The 27,170-nt window shown below is 57.5% G+C and overlaps 1 protein-coding gene across 1 annotated transcript in view; it reads right to left on the bottom strand.

Annotated features, from left to right (window-relative positions):
* LRSAM1 (leucine rich repeat and sterile alpha motif containing 1) overlaps positions 1–27,170 on the bottom strand; it is a 47,142-nt gene that overhangs the window by 8,073 nt on the left and 11,899 nt on the right. Inside the window, exons 4-20 of the mRNA XM_054174558.1 lie at positions 25,687–25,731; positions 25,166–25,243; positions 22,294–22,362; positions 20,178–20,262; positions 18,639–18,760; positions 14,643–14,733; positions 12,270–12,400; positions 11,556–11,585; positions 10,376–10,498; positions 10,147–10,286; positions 9,663–9,707; positions 7,158–7,228; positions 5,860–5,959; positions 4,847–4,934; positions 4,265–4,339; positions 2,727–2,807; positions 245–340 (exon numbers count right to left, since the gene is read on the bottom strand). Coding sequence (XP_054030533.1) covers positions 245–340; positions 2,727–2,807; positions 4,265–4,339; positions 4,847–4,934; positions 5,860–5,959; positions 7,158–7,228; positions 9,663–9,707; positions 10,147–10,286; positions 10,376–10,498; positions 11,556–11,585; positions 12,270–12,400; positions 14,643–14,733; positions 18,639–18,760; positions 20,178–20,262; positions 22,294–22,362; positions 25,166–25,243; positions 25,687–25,731 — 1,470 coding nt within the window. The remainder of the gene's footprint in view (positions 1–244; positions 341–2,726; positions 2,808–4,264; positions 4,340–4,846; positions 4,935–5,859; positions 5,960–7,157; positions 7,229–9,662; positions 9,708–10,146; positions 10,287–10,375; positions 10,499–11,555; positions 11,586–12,269; positions 12,401–14,642; positions 14,734–18,638; positions 18,761–20,177; positions 20,263–22,293; positions 22,363–25,165; positions 25,244–25,686; positions 25,732–27,170) is intronic.

Genomic DNA, 27,170 nt, shown 5'->3' with positions numbered 1-27,170 from the left:
TGTGGGGTTGTGCTCATCTCTCCCTGCCCCTTCCCTGGTGGGGAAGGTTGATGATGATGCTGATGGTGCCTCATGGGGCACCAGGGAGCAGCACTGACTGTGCCCCAAGAGCTTAGATCAGCACCTTCTGAGGCACCATCCCTCAGAGCCCTGCTCTGCTCCCTTTGACCCCCATGCTGGCTCACAGCCCTTCTCCCTGGAGCCAGCCCCCCACCTGCAGCACCTGGTCAGGGGCCCTCCTTACCAGGAGCTGTTGCAGTTCCTCTTCCCTCTGCTTCTTGTCTTTGAGCAGCTGCTGCAGGAGGCAGCCCAGCGCCTGGCGCTGCTCCGTGATCTCCTCCTGCAAAGGAAGGACTCTGGCAGCCACAGCTCTGCAGCCCCCAGCTGCCAGCAGCCCCCCTGCCCCTGCCCCAGCAAAGGGCCCTGGGGGAGCCTCAGCCTGGCTGAGCAGAGCCTGCAGCCTCCCCTAGCCTGCAGCATGCCAGCCCCAAGCTGAAGCATTTCTCTTGGCCCTCCACTGCCCACGACCTGGTGGTGCCAAGCCACAGCACACCCCAGGCAGCCCCACACCAGGCTGGCCTGCAGCAGCTCTTCATCAGTTCAGGCACTGTAGCTGTCCCTGGTCCCTTCCTTAGCAAGGAAAGGCCAACTGAAACTAGGTCTGGAGGCCTGCAGGTGGGGCTGGAAGCAGGGCAGGGTAAGGCAGAATCATAAAACCATAGAATGGCCTGGAAGGGAGCTCCAAAGCTCACCCAGTCCAACCCCCTGCACTCAGCAGGGACAATCCTCCACCAGAGCAGGCTGCCCACAGCCCTGTCCAGCCTCACCTTCAACATCTCCAGGGCTGGGGCCTCAACCACCTCCCTGGGCAGCCTGCTGCAGTGTTCCAGCAGCCTCATAGAAAGCCATTGCTCCTCAAAGAAACCTCCCCCATGCCTTTGGGATGCTTCTTTGCATGGGGCTCTCACCCCAGGCACCACCAGGTACCAGGCAAGGTGTCCTCCCTGCAGCCACCCCACTGGGCAGCCAGAAGTTCATTGTCCCAGGCAGCCCAGGCCATGAGGCAGCTCATACCTGCTGGCAGGGTCCCTGACTGAGCAGAGCCCACCAGGACCTCAGGGGCATTCTGCTGGAGGGCTGACCTCCCACAGGAGAAGTGTGGGGAACCCTTCACTGAGCAGCATCTGGACCCTGCAGAGGGCCCAGGTCCTGTTGCAGCAGCAGACAGCAATACCTGCCCTGAGGTCTGGGCAACCCCCAGGGAGCTGCTCAGAGCTGCTTTGCCCTGAGGGAGCTGAGAGAGGGCTGAGAGGGATCACCAGTGACCTGGAGGAGCCCCAGAGGAGACACCCAGGCAGCTCCAGCTGGAGGAGAGCTCTGCTGCCCAGCAGCACTGCAGACACCTGCCTGGGATCACTCCCTCCCAGCCTGACCTTGCAAGGGACCTGTGCCAACATCTCCCTTTCTCCAGGTGCTTTTGGCTCTTCCTGCTTCCCACTCAAAGAATCACTGAATGGGTTTGGGTTGGAAGGGACCCTCAAGATCACCCAGGTCCTACCCCCTGCCATGGGCAGGGACACCTCCCACCAGCCCAGGCTGCTCAAGGCCTCCTCCAGCCTGGCCTTCAACACCTCCAGGGATGAGATGTCCACAGCCTCCCTGGGCAGCCTGTGCCAGGGTTGATAATGGTTACCAAGTTCCTCACTAAAGCATCTATGAGCTGGGGGAGGAAGCAGCTGCCTGCTGCATGGGAGGTACCAAGGACAACTGCAGAAGAGCATCTGCCAAGGCCTGGGGCTCTCCAGACAGCTGTCACTGCCTTACCCCTTGTGGTGTCCAGGGCTGATGTTCCATGCTGTGCTGTGCTGCCTGCTGGGCTGCAGGCTCCAGGGCAGAGCCTCATTTTCTGCTCTCCCCTGGAGCTCCTGTGGTCACCAAGCAGGGATCACCCAACTCCAGAGACAGCTGAACTACATCTGCCTGGGGCTCCTTGTCCTCCCTGCAAGAGCTTTGGGTGGGTCCCACCACCAGCACTGTTCTAGGGAAGAGCTGCAGGAGTTAGGGCAGCACGACCCAAACCTTGCACTCTGAGGTGTCCAGCACAGGGCTCAGAGCCAATCCTGCTTTAGGTCAGCACTCAGCAGGCTGCTGGGGCTCTGCTCCTGGCAGCTGAAGGGGTTTTGCCACAGCTTTTGCACTGGTGAGCTGGCCTGGCAAACAGCAGGCACAGCTGCTGCAAAGGTGTAACAGCCAAAGGCAAAGCCAAGCTGCTTAAGCCAAGCCTGATCTCCCCCAGGGTGTGACTGCTGATGAAGGCAGCCCCGGGGTGGTGGGGCAGGGCTGCCTGGGAGGTGAGGCAGTGGAGAGCTGGCAGCCAGCACTGCTTGGGTGTTTGAGAGCAAAACACAACACAAGCAAGTCAGAAGGCAGGCAGTGAGGCAGGCAGCTGCTATGGGCCAGCCAACAGCTGGATCACAAAGTCCTTCCCCACGCAGCAGACCTGGCGCTGCCCAGCACCCCCAGGCCTGGCTCACCTCTCCCTCTCCTCAGAGCACACAGGAGCAGCAGCACGCTCCCACACTGCCACGACAAAGAGGGCTTGGAGGTGCCCTGGGGCTCTGTGCCCTCCTGAACTAAGCAGGAATCTGGAGACTGAGAGGAGCAGAAGCAGCAAGAGGAGCCAGAGCAGAGAGGGGCTGGTGGGGCAGCCCCAGAGCCCTACCTACCTGCAGCGTCTCTGTGTCCAGTTCTTGCCTCTTTAACTCCAGCTGTGTCAGCTGCAATAACTCTCTTTCTATTAATTTAATCTAAACAGAAGATGAAACATTTTCTTTACTGACATTTGAAATGACTTCCATGTATGCCCTTTCTAAAGTGAGGTCTGACTGCTGCCCTGGGAGGGCTGGCACTGCAGAGCCACCCTGCAGCCTGGGCAAGCTGCCCGTGCCCCTCCAGGACGCACTGCTCTCTCGTCTCTGCCTGAGGGGCTCTGTCCCCAGCTCTCAGGTTGTCTCTCTGCTCCAAACACCTTCTGGTGAAGTCCAGAAGGAGTCTGCCATCAGTTTGTTCAGCCAAACCTTCTGCAGCCCCTCTGGAAGGCAGCAGCTGACTGCCAAAGCCCTCCGAAGCACCGCCGTGGTTTAGCCGGGGCAGGGTCCTGCTTCCCAGCTGCTGCTCCAAACCCCAGAGGGACTTTGTGCTCTTTCAGGTGGGGCAACTGAGACACAGAGAGGTGAAGTGAGCTGCCCAAGATCCCACAGCAAAGCCAAGATGAGAGCCCAGCTCACCTATCTGCCAGACCATCTGCCATCCCCAGGCCATGCAACTTAATGTCTGCCACCAACCACAAAGTCCCTGCTGACAGCAGGCTCTGCAGCAGGGCTCCTGGCCTCCCCCTGCCTGGGCAGGGTGCTGCTAGGGTGGGCTGGATCTCCACAGTGAAGGGTCCAGCCATGGTACCAGGGAAGCAACTCCCATGGTTTCAGAGTGAGTGGAAGCAAACTGCAGAGCTCTCCCTGATGAGCAATGGAGAGCTGGTAAACTCCTCTCCCAGATGGTCCATGCACAACCCATAGGCTGCTAGCAGAGACTGCTCACTGAGGGACTCCACACATCCAAGCCCTTGAGCTTCTCCAGCAGCTCCTGCCCCAAGACCTTTCTGCTTCTGTCAGATCAGGAGAGGGAAGATTCTGGAGCGCTGTCAGAAACCTGCCACCCCTCCTGGTGCACCAACCACCACTTGCTTTCTCCACCAGCTCTCCCTCCAGCCACTGCACTGCACCTTCTGCAGGATGAAGGCAGGCTAAGAATGGGAAAGAAAAGGTGAACTGATGGCTCCAGGTGCAGCTCCAACGTGCTGGATGGAGATGCAGTGGACTCATGTGGCAACAGCAGCCCTGCCAAGCACACAGCCTGAAGGAAATCCCAGCTGCAAGTGCAGATCAGCCCTGCACAGCCACTGCAGGGCTGTCCTCTAGTGACCACTCTCCAGCACTTCATCCACGTTGGTGCTGAGCTGCCTGAGGCAATGGCAACTCCACCAGAGCCCCAGGTCTGAGCCCTGCACTGGCTCCCCCTGTGGAGCTGGAGGCTGTGGTCTGAGCGCCCAGCACTGCCCAGCGCTTCCTTACAGAGCCCTGAGCAGTGCAGGAGCCTCTCTGGCCCTGCTCTATGCTCCCAGAGCTTGGATCTCCTCCAGAAGGGTCTCCTGGCATGGCAGCATGAGCTGAGCAGCTGGTTGCTCTTCCCTCTGCTGCCATCTCACCTGGTTCCTGATCTGCCTGTGCATGAGATCCTTCTTCACCTGGAGCGCTTCAAAGGCAGCTTTCTGCATCTCGATCTGCAGCACAGAGAGCATCCTGCTGGCTGAGGCTGGCCTCTGCAGCTGCCCTGGGCAGCACCAGCACTCAGACCCCACCCTCCCAAAAGGTGACCCCCACTTTACAGGCAGGCATGGGAGTCACACAGACACTGCCTTGCAATGCTCTGTGTGCAGCACCCAAGCTCTGCTGGGCTCAGGCTCAACCTGAGGCATTCCAAAGGAGCAGAGGCTTTGGGAATGCTCCCTGCAGGTCACCCTGCCAGGAAGAGAGGGCTTCTGGCCCAAATGCTTCTGTTAATCACCAGACCAGGTTTGGTCCCCATGCTCTGTGCCTCTCTGTGCTTTCTGACAGCTTCCTGTCCAGCTCCACTTGTCTCTCACCCACCCAGCTCAGTTTGCTGGAGCTCCAGAGGCTCCCAGGTAAGCATCTGGTGGTCAACACAATAACCCTCACACCAGCCCAGCCCTGCCCCCACTGCCCCCCACCCCTGATCCTGCCTTCCCTCCCACTGCTCCCCTGCCTACCTGCTGCAGGATCTCACCAACAGCTTTGTTCTGATCCAGCTGCTGCCAGGCCAGGATTTGCTGGAACTTCTGGTCTGTCTCAGCCAGGCTGCAGGAAGATGGATTTGCCATGGAGCCACTGCTGAGGCTGAGGATCTCAACACAAGCATGAGGAAAAGCAGACAGCAGGGAGTCCAGGAAGGGAGAGGTGGAGAGACTGAAGATCTCCTTCCCCACAAGCAACCCAAACCCGCACCACAGAGCAGCAGCAGCACTGCCTGCAGCACAGCACCAAGCCCTACCTGCTCCTCATGCACATCCAAAAGCTTCTTGAGGAGCTGGGCTCTGACAGCTCCCCTGTTCTGAGCTGAGGGCCTTTACTCTTAGGCCACTTAGTGTTTGAAGAATATTCAACATTATCTGCTTTGGTTTTGCTGTTTTCACCTAGGTCTGGCTCCAGACAACCACAGCTGCTTGGTCTTGATGATCCCTCACAATGCTCAGGAATACTGAAAAGCTGAGAGCCCTGGGGCTGAGAGCCTGCAGAAGAGCAGCCCCAGAGGGCACCTGAGCAGTGCTCAGCAAGAGATAAAGGAGCTGTGGGGGGCAAGAGGCTGGGGCCAGGCTCTGCTCAGTGGTGCCCAGGGACAGGACAAGGGGCACTGGGCACAAGCTGGAGCCCAGGAGGTTCCATCTGAACAGGAGGAGAAACTTCTTTGGTGTGAGGCTGCTGGAGGCCTGGAGCAGGCTGCCCAGAGAGGTTGTGGAGTCTCCTTGTGTGGAGAGCTTCCAACCCCCCCTGGGCACTGTGCTCCTGGGCAAGCTGCTGTGGGCACCCTGCTGGAGCAGGGGCTTGGACTGGGTGAGCTCCAGAGCTCCCTTCCAGCCCTATCACCCTGGGATTCTGGGATCTTAAAGGTCTTTTCCAACCTAAAGAGTTCTCTGGTTCTCTGGTTCTGGACTGCTGGGAAGAGAGAGGGGGATGGGGAGAGGGCTCCAACAGCACCCCCAGCCCCAGGCACCTGCCCCCATACCTGGAGCAGGCCTGGCTGACGAGGTCCTGCCGCCGCGCCTCGGAGGACGTCTGGAGCAGGCTGTTCTTGTAGCTCTCAGCCAGCATCTGCTGCATGGCAGCTGGGGGACAGCAGGGCTGTCAGCCTGAGGCAGGAGTGCTGCCATCTCCCACTGCTGCAGCCACCACCCCCACTCAAAGTGCCTCCCCTCACCTCCAACCTCTCCTTGCTTTCCCCCCTGCACTCATTCCAGAGCAGGAGCTGCAGCTGTGTACTGGGGAACCAGCTGAGCAAAGCCTGCCCTGCCTGTGCTGCCATCTCCTCAGCTCTCAGAGGAGTCCAGGCACTGCCTGCCCATGCCACCACAGGAGCAGCCCAGCCTGGGGGTGACAGCACACACCCCACTGCCCCTGCAGCCCCAGCAGATCTGTTCCTGGTCACCAGCAGCACGAAAGGCTCCACAGAACCACACTTGTTTTCCACACACCTGCCTCAGGGACCTGTTAACAGCTGTTTGGTGCCTCTGAAGCACTCTGTGTGCTTACTTCCAGCCTCACAAACTCCTGGTGTGCCCTGGGGAGGCCATTTCTACAGTTCTGAGTCCAGTTCTGGGCTCCCCAGCTCAGGAGAGAGAGAGAGGGAACTGCTGGAGAGAGCACAGCAGAAGGTACTGGGATGCTGAGGGGCCTGGAGCAGCTCTGTGAGGAGCAAAGGCTGAGAGCCCTGGGGCTGAGAGCCTGCAGAAGAGCAGCCCCAGAGGGGAGCTGAGCAATGCTCAGCAAGAGCTAAAGGAGCTGTGGGGGGCAAGAGGCTGGGGCCAGACTCTGCTCAGTGGTGCCCAGGGACAGCACAAGGGGCACTGGGCACAAACTGGAAGCCAGGAGGTTCCACCTGAACAGGAGGAAAAACTTCTCTGGTGTGAGGCTGCTGGAGGCCTGGAGCAGGCTGCCCAGAGAGGTTGTGGAGTCTCCTTGTGTGGAGAGCTTCCAACCCCCCCTGGGCATTGTGCTCCTGGGCAGGCTGCCCTGGATGATGGCCAGAGGCACACTGGGATCTCCATGCCATGCTGCAGCTCCACAGGGAGCACAGCTTGCACCTCACAGAGCACCAGCAGGGAGCTGAAGGTGGAAGCAGAGGCTCAGCTGTGGCGCACCGTGCAGTGCCACCCCTGCAGCTCTGCCCCACTGCACCAAGCCAGCCAAGGAGCTGTGTGTGTGAGACAGAGCATCTCCCACATGGCTGTCACCTTCCAGCACATCTCCAGAGGAACCAGCAGCACTCCCTACCCCCTAGCAGTCCCCAGGGCTGCCTGTGCTTACCAGCCACCTCCCTCCTGCGCAGCTGCTCCGTCTCCTCCTGCGTTATTGCCATCAGCTGCTCCATCCTCATCCTGCCACACACACAGCACCACGTCAGCCACTCCTTCACACACATCACTTCTCCCCCACCCACCCAGCTCAGAGCCTCAGGGCTGAGCAGATGCACCCTGCCCCACACTGAGGAAAGCCACCTGGCTGAGGGAAGCACCTGCCCAGGCTGGATGAGGCTCTGGGCAGCCTGATCTGGTGTGAGGTGTCCCTGCCCATGGCAGAGGGGTTGGAACCAGATGATCCTTGTGGTCCCTTCCAACCCTGACTGATACTATGATAACATCTCCATGGTTTCTGAATGCTTTCAGGGATGGGGACTGCACCACTGCCCTGGGCAGCCTGGACTGTGGCTCAACCAATCTTTCAGAGCAGCCATTTTTCCAGATGTCCAACCTGAACCTCCCCTGGCACAGCTTGGGGCCATTTCCTCTCATCCCACCCCTTGTAACCTGGCAGAAGAGATCAATCCCCACCTTGCTACAGCCCCCTTTCAGGGAGTGGTAGAGTGAGAAGCTTTGCCCTCAGCCTCCTCTTCCCCAGATTAAACAACCCCAAGTCCCTCAGCTGCTCCTCACCAGCCCTGTTCTCCAGACCCTTTCCATCTTTGTTGCCCTTCTCCAGAGTCCCTCCAGCACTTCTATGCCCTTCCTGGAATGAAGGGCCCCAAACTGAACCCATCAGAGGCTCATGGAAGTCTCTGCAGTTCTTTGGCTGATGGCAGACAGCACAAATTCTGCTCCAGACCACGAGGACCATGGCCTCAGCCTGGAAAGCTGAGAGCCTGAACCTCTGTGCACCCTGCTCTCACCAGTGCCAGTTCCTTCCTTTGCTTCCCTTCCTCTTGAGGCTTGAGGAGCACTTCAAGGCTGACCTAAGTGAGCAGTGTCACTGAAAGCAGCAGCCTGGCCTCCCCCCACACCTCCCTGTGCTTGCCCCAGCACAGACACAGCAGCCCTGAGCTGCTCAGGAACTGACATGCAAAGGGATCCCCTTCAGCCAGGTCACTTTGCCACCTCCAGCTTACTGACTGCACAGATTGCATTGGGCTGGAAGGGACATTCAAAGGGCATCTTGTCCAACCTCCTGCATCTCCAACTAGAGCAGGCTGCCCAAGGACACAGCAAGTCTGATCTTGTATGTATCCAGGGATGAGGCCTCAATCACATCCCTAACTGCAGTCTCTCACCACCCTCTGTCTTCAACATCACAGATTGCACTGGCTTAGGAGGGAGCCTCAAAGGGCATCTTGTCCACCTCCCCTGCAGTCAGCAGGGACACCTCCAGCTAGATAATGGTGCTCAGGGGCCCATTAAGTTTGACCCTGAATGTCTCCAGGGATGGAGCCTCCACCACCTGCCTGGGCAGCCTGTGCCAGGCTCTCCCCAGCCTCACTGTGCAGAACTTCCTCCTGATGTCCAACCTAACTCTGCCCTGCTCCACTTTCAAACCATTGCCTCTCATCCCATCCCCACAGGCTCTTCTGAGCAGTCCCTCCCCAGCCTGCCTGGAGGTCCTCTTCAGATACTGAGATGCAGCTCTAAGGTCTCCCTGGAGCCTTCTCTTCTCCAGGCTGAACAGCCCCAACTCTCCCAGCCTGTCCCAACAGGGGAGGTTCTCCAGCCCTCTGATCATCTTTGTGGCCTCCTCTGGACCTGCTCCAGGTCCTTCTTGTTTTGGGATCCCACAGCACTGCAGGTGAGGTTTCAGCAGAGCATAGTAGGGAGGGCAGCACACAGACAGTGGAGAGCTGGGGCCAACCACTTGTGGTGGCAGGGACAACCACTTCTAGTTTGCCCAGGGAGGTGGTGGAAGCCTCACCCCTGGAGGTATTTGCAGCCAGGCTGGAGGTGGCTGTGAGCAACCTGCTGTGGTGTGAGGTGTCCCTGCCCATGGCAGGGGGGTTGGGACTGGCTGAGCCTTGAGGTCCCTTCCAATCTGTGATTCTATGGTTCTCAGGTAGCTCAGAGTGTTGGCTGAGCAGCACTTCTCCCTCTTCTCCTTGCAAGGCATGGGATGAGTTCTTTCTTGCAGCCTCTTCAAACCCTTCTGCTTGAATTGAGGTGGATGGCCTGAAACATGGAGCTGGAAGCTGGAGCTTCCTCTCCCCCCTACCACTGCTTTCAGTGCCCCAACCTGCACACATTATTGGATCACCTCCACCAGTTCCTTGCCTTCCAACAGATGTGGGACTTCTCTTGGTCCCTGGCAGTGGATTGTTCCCAAACTCCTTAGCAAGGACCACTCAGAGATGAAAAAAAGCTTAAACCTCCATCCCATTGGGTTTGCCAGACTGGGTAAAACCACTTCCAGGCCAGTGCCTTGCCCCTAGCAGTGACCAGAAGCAGCTGTGGCCATGAGATGAACCTGCCCTGACTTCAGGTGGCTCTGACAGCCCTGCTCTTGGTGGTTTTATCTTGCCTCTTTCCTAGAAGAGCTTCTTTCCAGGAGACTCACCTCTCATTCTCCAAGGATTTCAGAAGGGCTGAACTTTGGGTTTGCCTAAAAATAAAACCCCCAATAAATAAATAGATAAACCAAGAAGTTTTCATCATCCTACTCCCTGAGGCCAGCTGCTGCTGGGATGGAGCTGACAGAAGGTTACCAGCCTGCCTAAAGCTGCTTTCAGCAGCTTTAGGCAGGCTGGTAACCTTCTGTCAGCTCCATCCCAGCAGATTCAGCCAGTGGTGCCTTCAAATATGCTCTTTCCCTGAGGAATTCAAAAGAGCAGAGCTCCAGCAGCACACTGTGTGAAACAGAGGGGTTTAAGCTGCTCAGTTCCACTTCCTCCAGCAGGGCTTTGGCAGCTCAACAGCTGAAGCACCTCCTCCAGACACAGAGCCTGGCCAAGCTCAGGGAAGGGCCAAATGAGCCCCCTCAGAGTGGGGCACAAATAACACAGGAGGGCCAGAGAATGCTGCAAGACACCCTGGGCTTCTACCTCTGGTTGTCTTCTAGCAGCTTCTGGATCCTGCTGGTGATGCTTTGCTCTTCCTGCTTCAGCTCCTGCAGCAGCTTCTGGCGCTCCTCTTCCAGGCAGCGCTGGTGCTTGGTCAGACCCTCCTCCAGCCTCAGCTGCTCCTAGCCCAGAGCAAGGGAGAGCCAAAGCAGGAGGTGATCAGTCTAGGCAAGGCAGTGTCTTGCCTGGGGCCTGCCCAGAGGAGCCCTACCTCTCTCACAGTCTGCAGGATCTCATCCTTCTGGCTGCTCAGCTGCTGCACGAGCAGAGCGTGTTCTCTCTGCCCCAGGCCCAGGCGCCGCTCAAACTCCAGCTTCTCCTGCAGCTTTTTGGCCTGAGAGGAGCAAGAAGCCAAAATGAACAGCAGGAATCAGCAGAGTGCTGCCTCTGCTGCTTCCCAAGCAAGGACAAACCCTGGCAAAAACTTCAAGCAAGGGACAGCAATCCCCTCAGCTAGGAGCGAGGCGAAGGGTGGGAGCACAGAAACTGTGGAGCAAAGGCTGCTGCTCCCTTTATAGACTCACAGAATGGTCAGGGCTGGAAGGGACCCCAAGGCTCAGCCAGTTCCAAGCCCCCTGCCATGGCCAGGGACACCTCACACTGCAGCAGGCTGCTCACAGCCACCTCCAGCCTGGCTGCAAACACCTCCAGGCAGGAGGCTTCCACCACCTCCTGGAGCAACCTGTGCCAGGCTCTCACCACCCTCATGGGGAACAACTTCTTCCTCACATCCAGTCTGAATCTCCCCACTTCTAGTTTTGCTCCATCCCCCCCAGTCCTATCCCTCCCTGACACCCTCAAAAGTCCCTCCCCAGCTTTCCTGTAGCCCCCTGCAGATCCTGGAAGGCCACAATGAGGTCTCCTGGAAGCCTTCTCCTCTCCAGCCTGCACAACCCCAACTCTCTCAGTCTGTGCTCACAGCAGAGCAGCTCCAGCCCTCTGCTCATCCTCGTGGCCTTTCTCTGGACACCTTCCAGCCCCTCCAGATCCTTCCTGGCACAGAGGCTCCAGAACTGGCCCCAGAGCTCCAGCTGTGGTCTCAGCAGAGTGGAGCAGAGGGGCAGAATCCCCCCCCGGCCCTGCTGGCCACACTTCTCTTGCTGCAGGCCAGGATATGATTTGCTGGCTGGGTACAGTCTCCAAACTCATCTCAAAGTTAGGAAGCCAAAGTCTCTGGGCATCAGCCCATCCCACAGGGCCAGCCAATGGAAACACCTCTAGGAAAGCCCAAGTGAAAGGCTGTGAGCAGCTCAGGGCAGAGAGGGCAGCTCTGCAAGAACTGGGTTCTGAAAACATTCAGGGTTGGCTGAGAACCTGGCAAAGGGGAGGGGAAACAAGAAAGAGAAGTGAGCTCTTCTGCAGACAGAGGGTTTGCAGACACTCATCCTTACCTTCCTCTTCTCATAATCCAAGAATCTGTCCTGAAAAACAAGTAACATCAGAAGACATTTGCCACCAGGAGCAAGTTTTGATTCCAGGTGCTATTAGCCCACATTGGATCTTCCCCTGAGCCAAGACATCAACCAAAGGCACAAGATTAACACAGCCACAAAGTCCCCACCCCCAGTCCTGTTTCTCCAGGGTCAAAGAAATCTTCTCCCTGCTTGCCAAACAGCAGAGGGGTCAGCAGAGCTCAGCAGAGTCACAAGCCCAGCCTCACCTGTCCCAGGCAGGGCTGGAATCTTGAGGGTGGTCTGCAGTGTGCTCTCACCCCCCAAAAACCTCACCTGTCACCATGCTGCACACACTGGCACACTGTGTTTGTGTCACAGCCCTTCCCTTCCCTTCCCTTCCCTTCCCTTCCCTTCCCTTCCCTCCCCTTCCTTTCCCTCCCCTTCCCATCCTATCAGTGCTCCCAAGGATGGAGACAGCTCTGTGCTGGGTGCCCCAGCAGGCAGCAGTGCTCACCCCATGCCCAGCTGAGCCACCCAGCCCCTCCTTGCTGTGCCTGCCTCTGGCCATGGATGCTCTCTGCTCTCCTGCTCCCACCATGCTGGGATGGAAGGTGCTGGGGGGGATGTGTTAAGTGCTGTGAGGTGCACTGATGGAGTGGAGAGGCAAATCCAGCAGCCTCTCCTACAGCTCCACAGGCAGTGGGGCCTCACCTGCCACTCACTCTCCTCCTCCAGGTACTTGTGCACTGTCTTGTCCACCCCAGCCACCGAGCTGCCTCCTCCATCATCCTCCTGCGTGGGGAGCAGGCACTGTGAGGGAGGGTAGTACACAATTCCACACTCTGGAAGGCATCAGACACAGGAGAAGAACATCTGGGGCTTAAAAACCTCCTTGGCAGCACAGAAACATGGAATTGTTTAGGCTGGAAGAGAACCTTAAGATCATCAAAGCCAACCATTACCCCAGCACTGCCAGGCCACCACCCACAGCACCACAGCTACACAGCTTTGGGAGCCCTCCAGGGAGGAGGACACTGCCTTAGGGCAGTCACAGGGCTTGGCAACCCTCTCAGTGAAGAAGTTTCTTCTCATGTCCAACCTAAAGCTCCCCTGGTGCAACCTGAGGACATTTCCTCTCATCCTGTCCCTTAGTCCATGGGAGAAGAGACCAACAACCACATCCCCAACCAGGGAGCTGCAGAGAGCAACGAGGTCTCCCCTCAGCCTCCTCTTCTCCAGGCTGAACACCCCCAGCTCCCTCAGCTGCTCCTCCCCAGCCCTCTTCTCCAGACCCTTCCCCAGCTTGGTTGCCCTTCTCTGGACTTGCTCCAGCCCCTCAATGTCCTCCTTGGAGTGAGGGCCCCAAAACTGAGCCCAGGGTTTGAGCTGTGGCCTCACCAAGTGCTGAGGGCAGGAGGGCAGTCCCTGCCCTGCTCCTGCTGGCCACACCACTGCTGATCCAGGCCAGGATGCTGGTGGCCTTCTTGCCCACCTGGGCACACCCTGGCCTGTCTTCAGCTGGCTGTTGACCAAGACCCTCAGGTCCTTTCCAGCTGAGGGCTGGCTTCCCCACACACAGAGGAGCACCCAAAAGCTCTCCTTCAGCTCAGCCAAGCTTCACAACAGGAAGCTGCCAGGGGAGACAGTGCCACCCGTGCCCACCAGGGAGCTGCCCAAAGCTATCCTGCCCAGACAGAAGTGCTCCCTTCACAGGCTGCTGGGCTGCAAATGGTCCTGCCCATGGGAAACTAACTTCTGACTCTCCTTTTATGCCAGGAGTCAACTTGAAGCCTAGCAAGGCACTTCCTCTGCACAAACCCTCCTCCAAACCTCTCTGTCTGCATTAAACTCAGCCTTGACAAACCCACAGGACCTTGTCTTTGTCCTCTGACTTTTCCATCTGGTTTAATCTTTCTCTTAGCAAACCATCAGCTGGAGCCTCCATGTCCTTCCACACAGAAAATGAGGGTAGAAGGGACCTCCAGTGGCTTCTGCCTCCTTGTCCCAAGGCAAGGAGCTCTGTACCTGGACAATGCCTAATCCTCCCAACTGAAAAAGTACAAACAAGGGGGGGAAAAAAACCCCAGGGAGGTGCAAGGAGTTGAGAGCAGCCTGGAGGAGAAGGCCTTGGGGGTGCCAGCTGGTGACAAACTGCCCAGGAGCCAGCAGTGGTCCCTGGCAGCCCAGAGCCAGCTGAGTGCTGAGCTGCAGCCAGAGCAGGGAGAGCAGCAGCACAGGGAGGGGATTCTGCCCCTCTGCTCTGCTCTGCTCAGCCCCCACCTGCAGCACTGCCTCCAGCTCTGGGGCCCCCAGCACAAGAAGGACCTGGAGCTGCTGGAGAGGCTCCAGAGGAGGCCACAGAGATGAGCAGAGGCTGCAGAGCCTCCCCTGTGGGGCCAGGCTGGGAGAGTTGGGGCTGTTCAGCCTGGAGAAGAGAAGGCTCCAGGCAGACCTCAGAGCAGCCTTCCAGTATCTGAAGGGCTCCAGGAGAGCTGGGGAGGGACTCTGGCCAAGGGCTGGGAGTGCCAGGCTGAGGAACAATGGCTCTGGGCTGGGAGAGGGGAGACTGAGAGTGGAGAGGAGGAAGAAATTGTTGAGAGTGAGGCTGGGGAGACTCTGGCACAGGCTGCCCAGGGAGGCTGTGGCATCTCCCTGGAGGTGGTCAAGGCCAGGCTGGGTGAGGCCTTGAGCAGCCTGGGCTGGTGGGAGGTGTCCCTGCCCATGGCAGGGGGATTGGAAGTGGATGAGCTTTAAGGTCCCTTCCAACCCAAACCATTCTGTGACTTCTTAACCTCAGTCAGGCCCTGGCTCAGCTCTTCTGCTGGTTTAGCAGAACCTTCACACATTTCAGTGGGGCAGCAAGAAGCAAGTCTCAAGGACAGACTCCTGCTTTGCTGTCTGCCAGCAGACACATCACCCACTGCCCTGCCTGCCGCCTGAGCAGAGCATCAGAAGCCACCCCGAGCAGAGCCAGCCTGACATTTGTCCCTCATGAATGCCATCTCTGACCACACCACAGCACCCAGGGCAAGGCCAGCACGGCCCCCCAGCTCCCACTGCCATCCACAGACTCTGCCTGCTCACCTTTGCAGAGGAACTGCTGAATGGCCTCTGTGCCTGCACTGCAGATCTCAGCTGATGGGTAGGTCATGGAAGAAGCATCCAAGGTCAGCGTCTCCAAAAGAGAACACAGAGGGCTGCAGGTTATTCTGGTGGCCCAGCCAGAGCCCAGCTGCAGCGAGCCCTGCAGCTCCCCAGACCCTCTCTTGTGGAGTGGCCACTTCTTGTTACCCTCAGCTCTAACTCCTGCTGGGTGCCTGACACCTTGCAGGGGTGACTCCACTGCCTCTTGCTTGGGAGCTTCTAAGCTGGTCCTTCAGTGGCACATCTCCCTGGAGGAGATAGGTCTGCTCGGTGCCTAAGGTCTGCTCTGTGCCTAAGGTCTGCTCTGTGCCTAAGGTCTGCTTTGTGCCTAAGGTCTGCTTTGTGCCTAAGGTCTGCTCGCTGCCTAAGGTCTGCTCGGTGCCTAAGGTCTGCTCGGTGCCTAAGGTCTGCTCGGTGCCTAAGGTCTGCTTTCTGCCTAAGGTCTGCTTTGTGCCTAAGGTCTGCTCTGTGCCTAAGGTCTGCTTTGTGCCTAAGGTCTGCTTTGTGCCTAAGGTCTGCTTTGTGCCTAAGGTCTGCTCGCTGCCTAAGGTCTGCTCGCTGCCTAAGGTCTGCTCGCTGCCTAAGGTCTGCTCGCTGCCTAAGGTCTGCTATGTGCCTAAGGTCTGCTCGCTGCCTAAGGTCTGCTCGGTGCCTAAGGTCTGCTCGGTGCCTAAGGTCTGCTCGGTGCCTAAGGTCTGCTTTCTGCCTAAGGTCTGCTTTGTGCCTAAGGTCTGCTCTGTGCCTAAGGTCTGCTTTGTGCCTAAGGTCTGCTCGCTGCCTAAGGTCTGCTCGCTGCCTAAGGTCTGCTCGCTGCCTAAGGTCTGCTTTGTGCCTAAGGTCTGCTTTGTGCCTAAGGTCTGCTCGGTGCCTAAGGTCTGCTCGCTGCCTAAGGTCTGCTCGCTGCCTAAGGTCTGCTTTGTGCCTAAGGTCTGCTCGCTGCCTAAGGTCTGCTCGCTGCCTAAGGTCTGCTCGCTGCCTAAGGTCTGCTCGCTGCCTAAGGTCTGCTTTGTGCCTAAGGTCTGCTATGTGCCTAAGGTCTGCTCTGTGCCTAAGGTCTGCTCTGTGCCTAAGGTCTGCTCGCTGCCTAACGTCTGCTATGTGCCTAAGGTCTGCTATGTGCCTAAGGTCTGCTATGTGCCTAAGGTCTGCTCGCTGCCTAAGGTCTGCTATGTGCCTAAGGTCTGCTCGCTGCCTAAGGTCTGCTATGTGCCTAAGGTCTGCTCTGTGCCTAAGGTCTGCTTTGTGCCTAAGGTCTGCTCGCTGCCTAAGGTCTGCTTTGTGCCTAAGGTCTGCTTTGTGCCTAAGGTCTGCTCGCTGCCTAAGGTCTGCTTTGTGCCTAAGGTCTGCTCGCTGCCTAAGGTCTGCTCGCTGCCTAAGGTCTGCTCGCTGCCTAAGGTCTGCTATGTGCCTAAGGTCTGCTCTGTGCCTAAGGTCTGCTTTGTGCCTAAGGTCTGCTATGTGCCTAAGGTCTGCTCTGTGCCTAAGGTCTGCTTTGTGCCTAAGGTCTGCTATGTGCCTAAGGTCTGCTATGTGCCTAAGGTCTGCTCGCTGCCTAAGGTCTGCTTTGTGCCTAAGGTCTGCTATGTGCCTAAGGTCTGCTATGTGCCTAAGGTCTGCTCGCTGCCTAAGGTCTGCTCGCTGCCTAAGGTCTGCTTTGTGCCTAAGGTCTGCTCGCTGCCTAAGGTCTGCTATGTGCCTAAGGTCTGCTCGCTGCCTAAGGTCTGCTCGGTGCCTAAGGTCTGCTTTGTGCCTAAGGTCTGCTCGCTGCCTAAGGTCTGCTTTGTGCCTAAGGTCTGCTCATTGCCTAAGGTCTGCTCGCTGCCTAAGGTCTGCTCTGTGCCTAAGGTCTGCTTTGTGCCTAAGGTCTGCTATGTGCCTAAGGTCTGCTCGCTGCCTAAGGTCTGCTTTGTGCCTAAGGTCTGCTATGTGCCTAAGGTCTGCTATGTGCCTAAGGTCTGCTCGCTGCCTAAGGTCTGCTCGCTGCCTAAGGTCTGCTTTGTGCCTAAGGTCTGCTCGCTGCCTAAGGTCTGCTATGTGCCTAAGGTCTGCTCGCTGCCTAAGGTCTGCTCGCTGCCTAAGGTCTGCTTTGTGCCTAAGGTCTGCTCATTGCCTAAGGTCTGCTCGCTGCCTAAGGTCTGCTCTGTGCCTAAGGTCTGCTTTGTGCCTAAGGTCTGCTTTGTGCCTAAGGTCTGCTCGCTGCCTAAGGTCTGCTATGTGCCTAAGGTCTGCTCGCTGCCTAAGGTCTGCTCGGTGCCTAAGGTCTGCTTTGTGCCTAAGGTCTGCTCGCTGCCTAAGGTCTGCTTTGTGCCTAAGGTCTGCTCGCTGCCTAAGGTCTGCTCGCTGCCTAAGGTCTGCTTTGTGCCTAAGGTCTGCTTTGTGCCTAAGGTCTGCTCGCTGCCTAAGGTCTGCTATGTGCCTAAGGTCTGCTCGCTGCCTAAGGTCTGCTCGCTGCCTAAGGTCTGCTTTGTGCCTAAGGTCTGCTTTGTGCCTAAGGTCTGCTTTGTGCCTAAGGTCTGCTTTGTGCCTAAGGTCTGCTTTGTGCCTAAGGTCTGCTTTGTGCCTAAGGTCTGCTTTGTGTTTAAGCACAAGAGGGCAAAGCTCTCCTCACTTACAGACATCTGGGTGCTTTTGCTTGGCTCTTGCTGACCTTGGCTGCATTTCTTTGTTGTGGCTAAGTACTAACAAGCAACTCTCTGCTTTTCTCCTCTTTCTTCTTCCCTTGCTTGGGAAGGGGAGAGGGGGAAGCTATTGGTAACCCCCTGGTTTTGCCCGGGGGGGTTCTTGTGTTGTTTATAAATTGTAAACACATTTCAATATTGTAGATTTTGTAGATAGGATCAGAGGAGGTTAGGGGTTGGAAGGGACTTTTGAAGATCAAGTCCAACCCCCCCTGCCAGAGCAGGAGCATAGAACCCAGCACAGGTCACACAGGAACACATCCAGATGGGTCTGGAAAGGCTCCAGAGAAGGAGACTCCACAACCTCTCTGGGCAGCCTGCTCCAGGGCTCTATCACCCTCACAGTGCAGAAGTTCCTCCTCATGCTGAGGTGGAGCCTCCTGTGCTGGAGTTTCTATCCACTGCCTCTTGTCTTATCCCAGGGCACAACTGAGCAGAGCCTGTCCCTGTCCCCTCCCTCCTGACCCCAGCCCTCAGCTATTGATAGGCATTGATCAGATCCCTCTCAGCCACCTCTTCTCCAGGCTAAACACCCCCAGGGCTCTCAGCCTCTCCTCCCAGGGCACATATTCATCGCACTCCATGTTTCAGACTGTAGCTGTGCTTGTAAACAGAGCTCCATTCGCTTCCAGCTGAGCTGCTCTGGCACTTTTCTGTCGGGGGCGGGTGGAATTTCAAGAAGCCAGCACACGAGGGCCGAGCCCCGGGATCCGAGCCCCGGGAGCAGAGCGGAGCCCTGGGAGCAGGGCGCCGGGAGGGAGCGGAGCCCTGGGAGCAGGGCGCCGGGAGGGAGCGGAGCCCTGGGAGCGCGGCCCCGGGAGCAGGGCGCCGGGAGCGGAGCGGAGCCCTGGGAGCGGAGCCCCGGGAGCAGGGCGCCGGGAGCAGGGCGCCGGGAGCGGAGCGGAGCCCTGGGAGCGGAGCCCCGGGAGCAGAGCCCCGGGAGCAGGGCGCCGGGAGCGGAGCGGAGCCCTGGGAGCGGAGCCCCGGGAGCAGAGCCCCGGGAGCAGGGCGCCGGGAGCGGAGCGGAGCCCCGGGAGCAGGGCGCCGGGAGCAGGGCGCCGGGAGCAGGGCGCCGGGAGGGAGCGGAGCCCCGGGAGCAGGGCGCCGGGAGCAGGGCGCCGGGAGGGAGCGGAGCCCCGGGAGCAGGGCGCCGGGAGCAGGGCGCCGGGAGCGGAGCGGAGCCCCGGGAGCGGAGCCCCGGGAGCAGGGCGCCGGGAGCAGAGCAGAGCCCCGGGAGGGAGCAGGGCTGGCCGCGTACCTGCAGCGTGCGGACGTGCGCCAGCGGCCGCGGCAGTGCCCGCAGCGCGTTGCCGCTGAGGTGCAGGGCGCGCAGCCGGCGCCAGCCGCTCACGCTGCCGGGCAGCTCCTTCAGCCTGTTCCCTGCGGACGGAAGGTCAGTTAGCACCAGGAGGCGGCGCCCGGCCGGGCTCCTGCGTGCGGCAGGGTGGAAGTTTTAGGCTATGCCTGGAAAAATTTTTTTCACAGCTCTTGAGCAGAAAAGTGGAAGAATGTAAAGAGATCGCTGCAGGGTGCGGGAAAGGAAACGAGAGAATTCTAAGCAATTGCAGTGGAAAGATATCTACTGTAAGACTGGTTCTACCGAGACAATTCTGGGCCGAACCTCTCCGATCCTCCCCTTCCCTCCTCTCATCTCCCCTCCCCTCCTCCTCTCCCCTCTCCTCCCCTCCCCTCCTCCTCCTCTCCTCTCCTTCTCTCCTCCTCCTCTCCTCTCCTCTCCTCTCCTCTCCTCTCCTTCTCCTCTCCTCTCCTCTCCTCTCCTTCTCCTCTCCTCTCCTTCTCCTCTCCTCTCCTTCTCCTCTCCTCTCCTTCTCCTCTCCTCTCCTTCTCCTCTCCTTCTCCTCTCCTCTCCTTCTCCTCTCCTCTCCTTCTCCTCTCCTCTCCTTCTCCTCTCCTCTCCTTCTCCTCTGCTATCCCTCTCCTATCCTTCTCCTCTCCTTCTCCTCTCCTCTCCGTCTCCTCTCCTTCTACTCTCCTCTCCTTCTCCTCTCCTCCTCCTTTCTCTCCTTCTCCTCTCCTCTCCTTCTCCTCTCCTTCTCATCCTCTCCTTCTCCTCTCTCCTTCTCTCTCCTTCTCCTCTCCTCTCCTCTCCTCTCCTTCTCCTCTCCTCTCCTTCTCCTCTCCTCTCCTTCTCCTCTCCTCTCCTTCTCCTCTCCTCTACCTTCTCCTCTCCTTCTCCTCTCCTCTCCTTCTCCTTCTCCTCTCCTCTCCTTCTCCTCTCCTCTCCTTCTCCTCTCCTCTCCTTCTCCTCTCCTCTCCTTCTCCTCTCCTCTCCTTCTCCTCTCCTCTCCTTCTCCTCTCCTCTCCTTCTCCTCTCCTCCCCTCCTCCCCTCTCCTCCTCCTCCTCTCCCTCTCCCTCTCCTCTCCCCTCCCCTCCCCTCTCCTCCTCCCCCTCCCTCTCCTCTCCTCCCCCTCCCCAGCAATGAGCTAGACTGGAAAACATCACCTGAAGCAAGTCTGACCCAAGAGCCAGGAGCTGAACCGCTCTGCCCAGCGCTCTGCTGAGTGCTTCAGCTCCTGGCTCTTGGGTCAGACTTGGCAGCTTGTCCGTTTGCTATGGAGCAGCCCAGCAGCCCCAAATAACTCAGGGAACCTGTAGGAACCATTTGCAGCTTAGGTGGCTTCTCCTGCCTTGCCCAGCTCTTTGAATTCCAACCTTTCTTGTGTTCTTCCTTAGCATTCCCAGCGCAGAGCCTGCAGTGCTTGCTTTGGCCAAAAGGGCTAATGACTAAAGCAGCTCCCACACAGCCCAGAGCACCAAGAGGAACACATCCCTTACCTTTCACATTCAGCAGCTGGAGCTGGGCAAGGTCTCCTATGGACTGTGGAAGACATGTCAAAAGATTCCTTTCAAGGTTCAGGACCTAAGGTATGAACAGAAAGGGATATTCAAGATACCCTCGAAGCAAGCCTGAGGTCTTCTACTCATCTGTGCTGTCTGACTGCTTTCAGGCCCAGAAGGGTAAGTTGAAGCTGGCTTCAGACAGCATTTTGGGGGATTCAAAATGTCCCTTTCCAGAAGCCCTGGATACAGGGTACATCTGTGTCCAGTTCTGGGCCCCTCAGTTCAAGAAGGACCTCAGGGAACTGCTTGAGAGAGTCCAGCACAGAGCCACAGAGCTGCTGCAGGCAGCAGAACATCTCCCTGTGAGCACAGCCTGAGGGAGCTGAGGGCTTGGAGCTGAGGAGCCTGAGGGCTGCCCTCAGTGCTGGGGATAAAGATGTGCAGGGCTGGAGCCAGGCTCTGCTCAGGGATGGCCAAGCACAGCACAAGGGGCACTGGGGGCAGCTGGAGCAGAGGAGGTGACAGGGGAACAGGAAGAAAACTTTGTCCCTGTGAGTGTGACAGAGCCTGGAGCAGGCTGCCCAGAGAGGCTGTGGAGTCTGTTCTGGAGACATTCAAAACCTGCCTGGATGTGTTCCTGTGTGAGCTGCCCTGGGTGCTCCTGCCCTGGCAGGGGGTTGGACTGGCTGAGCTCTGGAGGTCCCTTCCAACCCTTAGCATTCTGTGATTCTGTGACCTAGCCACCCCATGCACTGACAAACCCTCTTCACAACCAGCAGCTGCAGGAACTGGGAAGCAGAATGTCCTTGCCTCCAGGGCAGAGCTCCCCCACCCAGCACCCACAGGGAAGCAGGGACTGGACCTAAAGCTGCACCCTGAGCAGAGGGGACCTTCAGCGTGCACTGGGGCAGGCTGCACTGAGTTCTCAACATAACCACAGCAGGAAGAGTGGGAAAACCCTCAAGATTTGGGGAAACCAGTGGGACTGGAAGCTCAGCTTGCTCCTGGCACCTGCTTGGCAGAGTGAGCCATCTGGACTGGCAGCCCCTGCACTAAGCTGGACTGCATCATTCACCATGCCTGCACCTCTCCTGCTCTTCTGCACCAAGCTGGGGCTGCAGTGACAGGACAAGGGACAGTGGCTTCAAACTAGAGCAGAGCAGATTCAGACTGGATGTTAGGAACAGGGTCTTTGCTATGAGGGTGGTGGAACACTGGAACAGCTTGCCCAGGGAGGTGGTTTGGGCCCCATCCCTGGAGTTGAGGCTGGACAGGGCTCTGGGCAACCTGACCTAGTGGAGGATGTCCCTGCTGACTGCAGTGGGGTTGGACTGGATGAGCTTTGGAGGTCCCTTCCAACCCAACCCATTCTATGACTGCATCATTCACAGAATCATAGAACCAACCAGGTTGGAAAAGACCCCAGAGCTCATCAAGCCCAACCTATGACCTAATACCTAACACCTCCTGACAACTAAACCATGGCTCCAAGTGCCACATCCAAGCCTTTCTTGAACACCTGCAGGGATGGGGACTCCACCACCTCCCTGGGCAGCACATCCCCATGGCCAATCTCTCTTGCTGGGAAGAACTTTCTCCTCACCTCCAGCCTAAACCTCCCCTGGCACAGCTTGAGACTGTGTCCTCTTGTTCTGGGGCTGGGTGCCTGGGAGAAGAGCCCAACCCCCACCTGGCTCCAACCTCCCTTCAGGGAGCTGCAGAGAGCAAGAAGGTCTCCCCTGAGCCTCCTCTTCTGCAGGCTAAGCAACCCCAGCTCCCTCAGCCTCTCCTCCCAGGGCTGTGCCCCAGACCCCTCCCCAGCTTTGTTGCTCTTCTCTGGACACCTTCAAGTCTCTCAATGTCCTTCTTATTAAGCATTGCTTCTCTTCTCCTGCACCAAGCTGGGGCTGCATCATTCAGCACTGCCTGCCCTTCTCCTGCTCTTCTGCTCCCCCTCTGCCACCAGCCAGTTCAGCAGTGCCAGTCAGGTGAGTGAGCTGCTCTGACAAGGTGAGCACCACACTGAAGCTGTGATCAGTTAGGAAGCAAGCAGCTCCATGCTCCTGCTGTCCTGCAGCAGCCACTTGGGCTGCAGCTGCAGATGTTTTACCTGAAGAGATGTCAGCTGGCCAATGTCAGCAGGAAGTGATGCCAGCTGGTTGTCATGAAGGTCCAGAACCTGGAAGAGCAGATGGATTCCTCAGACAAGGCTGGGAAAAGAGGTCATGGTGCAAGAATGGAAGGTTGTCAATGAACAATGCTTCCCTTTCCATGGGGCTTTGAAAAGCAGCTTAGGCTGTCAAGGAGACACAGGCACCTAGCTCTGGTAGGGCTTCTGACAGCTCAAGCCTCTATGCATCAACCAACAAACAAAACCCCAGGGAGAACAGTGGCACCAAGGCAGGATGAGCCAGCTGGATAAATCACCTCCACAGAGCCAGCCTGGCAGGAAAAGCCATTTGCTGCTGCTCAGAGAGCTGAACTGCTCCTACACCAGTGCTGGCACAGGGACAGGGCAGGACTGCCCCTGGAGACCTTCCTCCCTGGGGAGAGGGTTGCTGCTGCAGTGCTTCAGCAGCCTTCCAGCACCTGAAGGGGGCATACAGGAAAGATGGAGAGAGACTGTGGGGACAGGACCAGGGGCAATGGCTTCAGACTAGAGAAGGGCAGATTTAGACTGGATATCAGGAAGAAGTTCTTCACTATGAGGGTGGTGGAACACTGGAACAGGCTGCCCATGGAGGTGGTTGAGGCTCCATCCCTGGAGATATCCAAGGTGAGGTTTAACAAGGCCCTGGGCAGCCTGACCTGGTGGAGCATGTCCCTGCTGACTGCAGGGGGTTGGACTGGATGAGCTTTGGAGGTCCCTTCTATGGGTCTGCCTCTGGTGGAAGCACACACAGCATGAAGCTGGTGGAGCTGGAAGCCCTCAGCATTTCTGTGGCACTTACAACACAGCTGCTCACACACAGGCACCCAGCACCTGCTGCCTTCCCATGCCAGTTAGGTGGGGAGGGGATTCTGCCCCTCTGCTCTGCTCTGCTGACACCCCTCCTGCAGTCCTGTGTCCATCTCTGGAAACCCCTGCACAAGAAGGACCTGGACTTGTTAAAACAGGTCCAGAGGAGGCCATGAGTCTGATCAGAGGGCTGGAGAACCTCCCTCATTGGGCCAGGCTGGGAGAGTTGGGGCTGTTCAGCCTGGAGAAGAGAAGGCTCCAGGGAGACCTCAGAGCAGCCTCCCAGTACCTGCAGGGGCTCCAGGAGGGCTGGGGAGGGACAGTTTAGAGAGGCATGCAGTGCCAGGATGAGGGACAATGGCTTCAAGCTGGAAGAAGCTCCATTGCCATTAGGAGGAAATTCTTCCCCATGAGGGTGGTGAGGCCCTGGGACAGGTTGTTTAGAGAAGCTGTGGAGGCTCCAAGCCTGCAAATGCTCAAGGCCAGGTTGGATGAGGCCTGGAGCAATCTGGGCTTGTAGGAGGTGTCCCTGCCCATGGGAGGAGGGTTGCAACTCAATGATCATTAAGGTCCCTTCCAACCCAAACCATTTTCTGATCCTAAACAGCCCACCAGAGCAGAAGGGAGATGGATGATGAGGGTGGTGAGAGCCTGGCACAGGCTGCCCAGGGAGGTGGTGGAAGCCTCCTGCCTGGAGGTGTTTGCAGCCAGGCTGGAGGTGGCTGTGAGCAACCTGCTGTAGTGTGAGGTGTCCCTGCCCATGGCAGGGGGGTTGGCACTGGCTGAGCCTTGAGCTCCCTTCCAGCCCTGACAGCTCTGTGATCCTATGACTCCATAACACACTCAGCCCTGACTGGGGCTGTTTGGGGGGGTGGGGGTGGGATTATAAAGAGGATGAAAGAGTCCTGGGACTGATGATGGTTTAATACAAACTGCTCAGTGACTGCTGGCTGGGAGGTAAACCACCCAGGAGGGTGTGGGGGTTTCAGGCTATGCCTTTAAAACTTAGCTGCAGATTTTGAGCACAAAAGTAGAGAACTACAAACAAATCACTCTAGGGTGTAAAAAGGCAAAGAAAAGATCATTCTAACCAAATTCACTGGAAAAATGCCTGGGATAAGAGAAGCTGTATCATAACAAATCTTCACACTTCACTCCCATTCCTCTCCTCTCCCTTCCTCTCCTCTTCTCTCCCTTCCTCTCCTCTCCCTTCCTCTCCCCTTCTCTCCCTTCCCCTCCTCTCCTCTCCCTTCCCCTCCTCTCCCTTCCTCTCCCTTCCTCTCCCTTCCTCTCCCTTCCTCTCCCCTCCTCTCCCTTCCTCTCCTTTCCTTTCCTCTCCTCTCCCTTTCCTTTCCTCTCCTCTCCCCTCTCTTTCCTCTCCTCTCCCCTCTCTTTCCTCTCCTCTCCCCTCTCTTTCCCCTCCCCTCCCCTCCCCTCCCCTCCCCTCCCCTCCCCTCCCCTCCCCTCCCCTCCCCTTCCCTCCCCTCCCCTCCTCCTCTTCTCCTCCTCTTCTCCTCTTTTCTCCTCTTAGCTGTTTTGCTTTGCTGGGGAGGAGACAATGTGTTGCTTCTGGGAGGAGATAATGTGCTGCTTCTGGCTGGCCTTGGGATAAGCCTAACACTGCTTTCTCTCAGCTCCTCTCTCTCTCTCTTGGGGGGTTTGGGAGGTTTGAGGGAGGGCAGTGGAGCAGCTTCCTTGCTCTTTCTGACCAGGGGGGTTCCATGTTGCTTGCTAATTGTAAACATCTGTATAATGTTGTAAATCCTGTGTGGTTTGTATCATGTTCCTGGCATTCCATTGTAGAGGGTAGGTTTTGCTTGTAAATACAGCTTCAGTTCCTTCTAACTGAGCTGGTCTGGCTTAAAAGTTAATGCTGGGGGGGGAGGAAACTTCAACCCACCACAGAGGGGCAGGTTTCACACCTTACTGCTTCCCACTCAGCCAGGAGGCATTGCTTGGGGCCAAGGGGATTTAGTGCAGCAAGGAGAAGAGGCTGCAGGCTGGCTGTTGGGATCACCATTACCTTCAGAGTTAGGAGGCTCAGGAGGCTGCAGGACTTTGGAACTAGGGATGTCAGATTGTTTGTGTGGATCATCAGCACCTGAGGAGGAGAAGTCTCCTTGAAACATGAAAAATAAAACCCCTTTGAAGCCTGAGCAGGAGAGCTGCTGCCCAGAACAAGCACAGCTGTTGAGGTTGTACAGGAGCTTAGGATCTCCCTGAGCCCCATCTAAAATATTCCAATAATGAAGAGATTCTTCACAGAAGGTCAAACATTTAACACAAGACCTAAACCAGGGGCTGGCTTCTGGCAGGCCAAGGTAGGAACCATCAGCCCACCTCCCATGGCAGAAGGTAGCTCTTCAGAGGGGGTTAGTCCTCCCCAGGTGGCTCCCTAGGGGGGGGAACCACCCAAGTGGTCAAATTCATTACAAGCAAACTTCCCAAGCAGCACATAAAGAACCACAGCCAACCACTGCAAACACAGCAAGGAGCTGGAGCAGAGGGACAGAGTGACCTCATCCCTGCTGGTTGCCACCTTACCTTCTTCTGCAAGACTTTGCAGGTGGCAAAGGCCCCATAAGGAACCTGAAAAGCAATTGAGAAACACATCTGTCAGATTTCTCCTGATATTATCTCTGGCAGCACTTCCACAGCCCCCACCTGCAAAGTGACAACAAGAGACTGTCAGGACAACACAAACGAGACCTGGGACTGCTGCCGTCTGCTTTTGGCCCAGGGCACTTCCCAGGTAGCTTCCATCAGAGCACCTCTGCCATGGGCACAGGCTGGGAGAGCTGGGGCTGTTCAGCCTGGAGAGGAGAAGGCTCCAGGGAGACCTTAGAGATGCAGTTCAGTATAAGGAAGGCTGGGGAGGGACTGTTCAGAAGGGGCTGTGAGGATAGGACAAGAGGCAATGGTTTGAAAGTGGAGCAGGGCAGAGTTAGGTTGGACATCAGGAGGATGTTCTGCACAGTGAGGCTGGGGAGAGCCTGGAACAGGCTGCCCAGGCAGGTGGTGGAGGCTCCATCCCTGGAGACATTCAGGGTCAAACTTAATGGGCCCCTGAGCACCATTATCTAGCTGGAGGTGTCCCTGCTGACTGCAGGGGAGGTGGACAAGATGCCCTTTGAGGCTCCCTCCTAACCCAGTGCAATCTGTGATGTTGAAGACAGAGGGTGGTGAGAGACTGCAATTAGGGATGTGATTGAGGCCTCATCCCTGGATACATACAAGATCAGACTTGCTGTGTCCTTGGGCAGCCTGCTCTAGTTGGAGATGCAGGAGGTTGGACAAGATGCCCTTTGAATGTCCCTTCCAGCCCAATGCAATCTGTGCAGTCAGTAAGCTGGAGGTGGCAGAGTGACCTGGCTGAAGGGGATCCCTTTGCATGTCAGTTCCTGAGCAGCTCAGGGCTGCTGTGTCTGTGCTGGGGCAAGCACAGGGAGGTGTGGGGGGAGGCCAGGCTGCTGCTTTCAGTGACACTGCACAGTGAGGCTGGGGAGAGCCTGGCACAGGCTGCCCAGGGAGGTGGCTGAGGCTTCATCCCTGGAGACATTCAAGGTCAGACTTGATGAGGGTGTGAGCAGCCTGATCCAGTTGGAGGTGTCCCTGCTGCCTGCAGAGGGGTTGGACAAGATGAGCTTTGAGGCTCCCTTCCAAGCTGATGCAGTCTGTGATTCTATGATGTAATCAGCACTCCACAACATGGCAGTGTGGTGCACAGCACAGAGCAGACTGAGGCTGGGAAGAAGTCCAAACCTTGTGTGATTTAATGCTGAATGAGATGATTCACTCAGTAACTTGTGGAGTCTTCTTCTCTGGAGACTTTCAAACCCCACCTGGATGTGTTTCTGTGCAGCCTGCCACAGGTCATCCCTCTTGGGCACTGCTGGGCTCAGTTTTGGGTACTCTCCCTCCAAGAAAGACATTGAGGGACTGGAGCAAGTCCAGAGAAGAGCAATGAAGCTGGGGAAGGGTCTGGAGAACAGGGCTGGGGAGGAGCAGCTGAGGGAGCTGGGGGTGTT

The sequence above is a fragment of the Dryobates pubescens genome, chromosome 29 (assembly GCF_014839835.1).
Source record: "Dryobates pubescens isolate bDryPub1 chromosome 29, bDryPub1.pri, whole genome shotgun sequence".
NCBI classification, from domain to species: domain Eukaryota; kingdom Metazoa; phylum Chordata; class Aves; order Piciformes; family Picidae; genus Dryobates; species Dryobates pubescens.
Note: the sequence above shows the minus strand (reverse complement) of the source record. Positions and strands in the feature narration are given on the sequence as shown.